This window comes from Nematolebias whitei, chromosome 6 (assembly GCF_014905685.2).
Source record: "Nematolebias whitei isolate Nwh7 chromosome 6, NemWhi1, whole genome shotgun sequence".
NCBI classification, from domain to species: Eukaryota; Metazoa; Chordata; class Actinopteri; order Cyprinodontiformes; family Rivulidae; genus Nematolebias; species Nematolebias whitei.
In genome coordinates this window covers 46,816,903-46,825,106 of record NC_056503.1, presented here as the reverse complement: position 1 = coordinate 46,825,106, position 8,204 = coordinate 46,816,903, and the positions used below count along the sequence as shown (strand labels likewise).

General features: G+C 44.5%; 1 protein-coding gene across 2 annotated transcripts in view; it reads right to left on the bottom strand.

The window, feature by feature from the left end:
- The window catches only part of srsf7a (serine and arginine rich splicing factor 7a), a 13,377-nt gene extending 5,300 nt beyond the window's left edge, over positions 1–8,077 (bottom strand). For both annotated transcript variants that reach the window (XR_005186869.1, XM_037677701.1), the window contains exons 1-6: positions 7,904–8,077; positions 1,934–2,167; positions 1,612–1,815; positions 1,399–1,485; positions 981–1,022; positions 845–889 (exon numbers count right to left, since the gene is read on the bottom strand). Coding sequence is in view for 1 of the 2 variants with exons in the window: in XM_037677701.1 (XP_037533629.1) it covers positions 845–889; positions 981–1,022; positions 1,399–1,485; positions 1,612–1,815; positions 1,934–2,157 (602 nt within the window). In the remaining variant the exon portion in view is untranslated. The remainder of the gene's footprint in view (positions 1–844; positions 890–980; positions 1,023–1,398; positions 1,486–1,611; positions 1,816–1,933; positions 2,168–7,903) is intronic.
- Between the last annotated feature and the right edge of the window lie 127 nt (positions 8,078–8,204).

Below are 8,204 nucleotides of genomic sequence, written 5' to 3'. Positions count from 1 at the left end.
TTTAGACCTAATAATTTAGATTTATAACTTAGACCTAATAATTTAGATTTATAATTTAGCGCAAACAAATCGTTTTTACGTTAATCTTGTTAAATTCAAAGAACTAAAACAGCGAGTCTGAAAAACTTCTTCAGTCTGAGGAGCTGTGTTCAGCTCAGTCTTATAAATAGCACCTTCTCAGAGTGGACCAACCAGTTTGTTGTTGACATCCAGAACCAGCTGCTCACATGATCGAGGACGACCATCAGGTCTGGATCGTTAGCACCCTGACGGCTGCTGATTCACAGGGGGCTGAGTGATACTACAACACATGTGAAGGTCTAACCCACTGACGTTGATTGACAGCTGAAGTCATTATGAAATAAAATAATAAAAATGAAACATGTTCTTATTACGTTTTATTTATTTAATTTTGAGCATTTTGGTGTTCCATACTGTAGAGATCAGGCTTCTCAATGAACGTTGATCATTTCTGTACGGTTATTTTAATGTCTCAATGTCTTGTCTAGTACAGATGTTTCATGAGTCTGACTGTGAAACAAATTGCCCCTGGGGGTTAATAAACATTCTTGAACTAAGTGTCAGTTCAAGAAAACTCGTATGTGAAAATCGTTGAAAGGTTAAGCATAAAGTTTAGACTCCAAGGTAATGTCAAAAAGACTACAGCTGGAGAAGACTTTACGTAACTCTTATCAAATAAAACCAAGTGATTTCCAACTTCCTGTCAGGCTTCTGAGCGTGCAGCTGTGTCTGTCACCACAGGGTCCTTCAGTGAGTTTATGAAGAGACGAGCGTGGTGTCAGAGATTCTCGCATAATTAACGCACCTGGTTTACACTGCCTACCTTCTAGCGGGAGTCCTGGACTTGGACCGGGCTTGGGAGCCAGATCTGATGGTAGAGAGAAAAAAAGAAACCAGATTTGAGTAAAAGATGGCTTCAGATGAGGAGCAGACATGTGGTTCCTGATGCCATCACTTACCTGCTTCTGCGTCTGGAGTAAGAGGGAGATCGGCGGCGGCTCCTAAGTAAGACAGAGAGAGCGTGTCAAACGGTGTCAGCTGTAGCACGCCATTCAGCTGGTCGGCCCGTTAAAATCTTGTGACGAGAACACAAGACGACTCTTGTTTTGTCAGCTCAAAAACTAAGGGTTCCGGTCCAGCCGCTGCAACATCAACTTTGTGATCATTTAAGGTCAAAATAAAAAACTGTGTGTTTCTGTAGCTGTACAACAAACGCAAAGGAAACCAACATTAGAACAGGTTATATAAGCTGCTGCCTCGACTCGTTAATGGATTTTAAATATTGAGCGAGTTTGACAGAAACGTCTGACCCAAACCAAAGTGTCTTCACGCTTGAAGGAAAGCTACAGAGACGTCTGTGTTTCTGCGCTGACATACCGGCTGTAGCTGCGGCTACGGCTGCGAGAACGAGAGCGGTAGCGGCGCCCGCGGGACCTGGACCGAGATCGCGAACGAGACCGGGACCTGAAACAAAGAGACATTAATGCATCTTCTGCTCTCGTTTGATGCAGAATTTCAAATATTGCTCGTCTAAACGACCAATAAGCTTCAAGATGTTTGGAGCGACAAAAAAAAAACCCGTCCTCTCACCTGCTGCGGCCACCACCACCACCACCACCGCCGCCGCCACCACCTCTCTTGCTGTAGCGGTAGCAGTCGTAGGCGTAGTGGCCCCGGTCCCCACACTGGTAACACCGATCATTGGGGTCAAACTGGCGACGGCTGGGCCGCCCACGACCCTTCCTGGAGAGGCCAGTGGACAGCTCCACACGAACACGGGAACCACACAGGACCCTGAGAACATTAGTTTGAGAAATATCTACAATTACTTGTGCTTCAATACAACAATAATAAAATCTGTCAAGTTTTTTTTAAACTAATTTCAAAACCACTGGAGGGAAAGACAACTTACTTTCCATCCATGCCTTTAACAGCATCTTCTGCATCTCTGGCATCCTCAAACTCCACGAAGGCAAAGCCGGGGGGGTTCCTGGCCACCCAGACGGTTCTTAGAGGGCCATAATAACTGAATGCTCGCTCCAGCTCCCCTTTGGCGGCACCATTGCCGAGGTCCCCAACATACACTTTACAGTCAGTGGCCCGAGATGAACTCCGGGACGACGAATAATAGGACATCTCCCCTTACCTGCACGAAAACACAGAAAATCACTTTAATTAAATTTATAAATTATAACTATTCATATAAAAACAGGACATTATTACATGCAGTGTCCTCTCAGTGAGGACTGAACTAGGCCAAAGGGTCTTCTCCTACTCCGCTCCCGTTTCCTGGAACATCTTGCAAAAAGATCTGAAGCTCTCGACCTTGACCTCTCGAAGTGGCTTCAAACATCTGATAAGTTCCTGGCAAAAGCCAACGCAGACATGTTCCTGTTTTTAGTTTTCTAAACCGTCTTATAATCTAGCTGTTGATGGTATAATCTGAAGTTGTTGGTCACAAGAAACCCTCAGGTTCCCCTGCTGATCCCGTCCCTGCAGCGGTTTTTTTTAAACGGGTTCTACCGTCAACTGGATCCTCTGTTCTGGCCATTATTAACAGCAGTTTGGCTACAGGTGTGGTCCCTGATGTTTTTAAACATGCAGCGGTAACTCCATTAATTAAAAAACCCGGACGTGACCCTGCAACTTGTTCAAACTACAGGCCAATCTCAAAACTTTGATTTCTTTTTAACACCTTGGGAGAAAATAGTTTTCTGTCAACTAACCAAGTTTTTGAATGTAAATGGAATTTTTAGATTTTTCAGTCAGAATTTAAACAATTACGTGCATGCGTGGGTTTTCTCCGGGTACTCCGGTTTCCTCCCACAGACCAAAAACATGCACGTTAGACTGATTGATAACTCTAAATTGTCCCTTGGTGTGAGTGAGAGAGTGAATGGTTGTTTGTCTCGTTTGTCTCCATGTGTCCCTGTGATGGACTTGCGACCCGTCCAGGGTGTCCCCCGCTCCTCGCACAGTGATTGCTGGACATGGGCACCGGCGACCCCCGTGACCCAAAAGTGGAAGAAGCGCGTAAAAGATAATGGATGGATAGATGGATTTAAACAATTACACAGCACTGAGACAGCATGACATTCTGCTAGCGAATGACTCTGGTCAGTCTGTGAGCCTGGAACTCCTTGACCTTAGTGCTGCATTCAACACTGTTGATCACAGTATCCTTATATCATGGCTAGAACACTGGGTTGGGATTACGGGTGCAGCGCTAGAATGGTTCCGTTCATATCTGAGTGACAGGAGTTTTTGTGTCAATCATTTATATGCTTCTGTCCCTCTTTCTTGTGGGGTCCCGCAAGGCTCTATTCTTGGACCCCTTCTGTTCTCATTGTATCTGCTCCCCTTGGGGTATATCCTGAGGAAACATGGTATTTCATTTCCTTGTTATGCTGATGATTCTCAGATTTGTCTGCCCTTAAAACCTAACAGTTCATGCTCCATTCACCCTTTGCTAAAAAATGTCTCGAGGACGTGAAGACTTGGATGGCTGCAAACTTCTTGAGTTTTAATGATCAGAAAACTGAGGTCATTGTGTTTAACCCAAGCTCTGCCACTGTCACTGATCCTGGAAACCTGCACTCCCTTCAGCCACATCTAAAACAGTCTGTTACCAATCTTAGGATAGTTTTAGACTCTGACTTTAAGATTAATAAACAGATCAACTCTGTTCTACAAAAAAGCTTCCTTCAGCTAAGGCAGATAGCTATGCTCAAGTCTGTTTTGTCCAGATCTGACCTTGAAAAATTAGTCCATGCATTTATTCATTACAACCCGGCTGGACTACTGTAACTCACTTTATGTTGGGGTAAATTAGGTCTCCCTCTCACATCTCCAGCTCGTACCAAATGATGCAGCTCAGCTAATAACAGGAACTCGTAGGTTTGAGCACATTTCACCAGTTCTGCGCTCCCTTCACTGGCTTCCTGTGTGTGTCGGAATAAATTTTAAAATTCTCCTGCTGACATTTAAGTGCATTAACGGCCTTGCACCCTCATACCTCTCTGACATTCTTCATCCTTATACTCCTTCTCAGACTTTGAGATCATCATATCAGCTGCTTTTGGTGGCACCAAAAACCAGGTTGAAGCTCAGAGGAGATCGAGCATTTTCAGTCGTGGGCCCTAAACTCTGGAACAATCTGCCCATCAACATTCACAGGCCACCTCTGCTTTTAAAACTCTCCTGAAAACTTTTCTGTGCTCTTTGACAGAAGTGATCGGCTACTGATTATCACGGAGTAGAAAGTCCAACATCATCCTCGTCGACTCGATTGTGGTCCACTCAGTGACCAGTGTGTAACTGTTAGATGAAGCGGTCCCACTTGGCATCAAATCTGTCGACTCTTATTCAAAATCCAGCTTTAACTTGTTGTTAGGATGTTGTTAGCTGAGCTTTTAGCCCAAAGGAAAGTCCTTACAGGGAGAGGGCCGAGAGCATGCATGCGCATTAGGTGAAGGTACAAAATTCATAGCGCCAACTAATGAGCCGGCATGGTAACTACAGCGGATTCGGTGTGGTGGGGGATTCCTCTGGATGCATGTAAACACAAAATCCGTTCATGTCAACGTGGATCTTTTCCTCTAATTAACATACAAAAAAAACCCTGTTTCCCCCCACCGTGTTCATGTAAATAGGGCCTAAATCACCCTAAACTGGATATTTGTCTCCATGTTTTTTAACGAGAAGACAACTTCATATTTTGCCACTCTACAGTTAATTTCCTGGAGAACACCAAACCTCTGCTTTGTAGCAGCTACCCAGTCATTTTAACACCTATCAGTTGTCTCCCACTGTGAGTCAACAAAGATATCTGCATATCTAAGCTCAGCTTTGTAATTCAAATAGTCTTCAGGTGCAGCAAGCGCCGGGGAGGGGCCGGTTTGTACTCAAGTGACAAAAAAGAAAGAGGGGTGGCATTAAAGCGCAGACTGGGAGGAAAAACGGGAATTTATTAACTGTAGGTAGAGTATAAGACTATATTGTTTTATATCGATATAGTCTAATTTTATACCGTGAATTAAATCAATATTTTGAAACATCGATATATCGCCCAGCCCTGGCAACTACCATATCTAATTTTAGCTCAACATCTGTAACACGACTGAGTTCAGTGTTTCCCCTAGTTAGCTTGCCATGACGGGGTGCTCATCTCATCCATGATTTTTGCTGATGGGGGGGACGAAGACGTCTGAGCGCAGCTTGTCCTAACAGTTTTTGAGCGGGGACGGGGGGCGTTCAACGTGAGGGAAGAGGCAATGTGAATGCAGCCTTTGGCTTTTTAGCTAGAGAGCCTGTATTTTGCGCTGCTAGCTTAGTGATATGTCAGTGCCGGGTGGGAGGGGCAAGTTCAGTTTGGTAGGCGGGGTGCTCAGTTCTGTTGACGGGGTGGGGCACCCCGCCTGTATAATGGTAGGGGAAACACTGGAGTTACAGCAACGTGTTAGGCTTAATACCATAAAGTTGTGGCGGCCATCTTGACTTGGACAGACTCTCTAAGTTCATCAGTCGTAGACGAACGCCCAACAATTACTCATCTGAAAAATGAACCACTTTTTCCTCATTACAGAAGCTAAAGTTTAGCAGATCAACCCTTGATTTAAGCCATTAAATGCCACCAGCCTGATCAAGAAAGCTCATCAGAGACTCTACTTCCTCAGATGGCTGAGGCGAGCTGGTCTGGGAAGCTCAGTCCTCACCTCCTTCTACAGGTGTGCAGTGGAGAGCATCCTGTGCTCCAGCATCAATGTGTGGCATGGAGGCTGCACAGCTGCAGAAAGAAAAGCTTTGCAGAGAGTGGTGAAGGCTGCACAGAAGTCTGTCAGAATCAGCCTCCCCACCATCACAGACATCTACACCTCCAGATGCAGGAAGAGGGCCACCTGCATCATGAAGGACCCCACTCACCCAGCACACACACTTTTTGCCCCACTCCCCTCAGGAAGGAGGTTGAGGAGCATTAAGTGTAGAACCACTAGACTGAGGAACAGCTTCTACCCTGAGGCTGTTAGACTCATGAATCTCTAACTAGAATAATCACTGTGAAAAACCATATCATGTTGCTGCTGATCTGTTTCATGTTGCTGCTGATCTGTTTCAATGTTGATGTGTTCATGCGTGCACATGTGCTCACAGACTCATGTTCATGTTTGTGCTGATGTTTTATGTTATGAGTGCTTAGTGTATATTTAGTTGATGTTTTTTTTTTCTTAGTTCATATCTTAGATGTTATTACTGTTTTTCTTATACATTTTATTGTTGGATGTAACTGGGACCCTGTGTACATAATTTCGCTCCACCACATGTACCACATGAGGTGCAAATGACAATAAAGAAACTCTGACTCTCACTTAAATCAAAAGTCAAAATGTTCAGTCAATTAAAAAAAAATAAAACGGTTAAATTTCTTTCTTTAATGTCATCAGCAGGACACGTTAAAACATCACACCTTTTGTTTGTGGACCTAGCTTGATTAGGTGGTTGTCAACAAACAATATCCATGGAAACAAATTGTCCTGTAAATGTTGCAGGTCCATAAATGTCTCACCAGTTTATTCTGAACTAAATAATTATTTATGCACGGGACTTCTTTAGCGTACCTTATTGAATTTATCTACGTTGGGTGGATCAGCAGGTGTTATTTTGCCATCACTGTCAGCAAAGAATCTCCTCAACTCTGAATCAAAATCTGATTTCACTCCCAACTCCTAACAGACTATCTGTGCCAGTTTGACACAGGTACGACACCTGTGCCCGCTTCAGACACAGGCACGTTAGATGTCATTTTGTATTTATTATAGGTCTGTTTGTATGTTTTGTTCTGTTGTGTATCTGCACTGTGTGTTGTGTTGTACTTTATGTTTGGTGTCGCACCGTGATCCTGGGGAACACCGTTTCGTTTCAATATGTACTTGTACATAGCTGAAATGACAATAAAACCTCTGATTATGACACCTGTGCCGGATTCAGACACGGGTACGACACCTGTGCCCGCTTCAGACACGGGTACGACACGTGTGCCCGCTTCAGACACGGGTACGACACCTGTGCCGGCTTCAGACACGGGTACGACACCTGTGCCGGCTTCAGACACGGGTACGACACCTGTGCCCGCTTCAGACACAGGTATGACTTCTGCAGTTTGCCTCCGTGTTGGCGCTCAGAGCCGGTGTTGTACAGAAAAAAAGCACCCCAGCAGAAAGAAGCATGAAGCAGTTTTCCAGGCAATTCTGACCCAAAACAATCAGAATGAAACAATCCATTTATGTTTTTCAGTGCCCACAAGTACACAGATTTATAAAGTATAGGTATTAATTAATATAAACCATGTTTAATTGACAATTTAAAGGTTTAACTATGAAATCTGCAAGGCAGGGTCTTCAGACCTGCAACACTACAGTTGCTCATCAAACGTTATTAATCGAAAATTAAACAATATATTAGTTCAACGCCAGTTACTTGTATTGAATGAAACAACACGAACAAGACAGCTCTGCACTTGTACTTTCATTTCGTTGACTATCGTGCGCTTTGAAACGCGCTTCGTTCGTTCAAGGAGGGCCTTACAGCCGGGGTACTTTTTCCAACACAACACTGGCCATGTCCTCAAACGACAAACACGCTAAAGAAACATACAAGCTTATGTAAAAGTTGAAAGCTATATAAAGTATGTGCACAACGTTGATTCAAAACGTACGTATAAGCATTTAAATCCAGGAATTAGTCGAGGCCTTGTCTCACACACAAAGGCGTTAGCACACGTTAGCTAGCTGTCCTTACCTTTTTCCGCTGGATGTTTATTTAAATAATATTCCGCCGTGTTCAATCAAACTCTGGAGTCAAATGTAGTTGATTAAAGGATAATTACCCAATTATGTAGAAGCGACGTGTATAATAACCGATCACAGAAATGTTATCCGGGCTCCTTCATGTGCTTCCGTAACGGCTTTAACAGTGAGTGCAGAACGGCTCCGGTAACAGACAACCCGCGCTGCCGCAGCGTCCTCTTCCTCACGGCGGCTGTTCTCCCGCTGTGCGGTTCGTTAGCGCCACCTGCTGGACTGGAGTGTGTAAAACAGGCCACAGCGCGGGGATCATTAGCGCCACCTGCTGGACTGGAGTGTGTAAAACAGGCCACAGCGCGGGGATCTTTAGCGCCACCTGCTGGA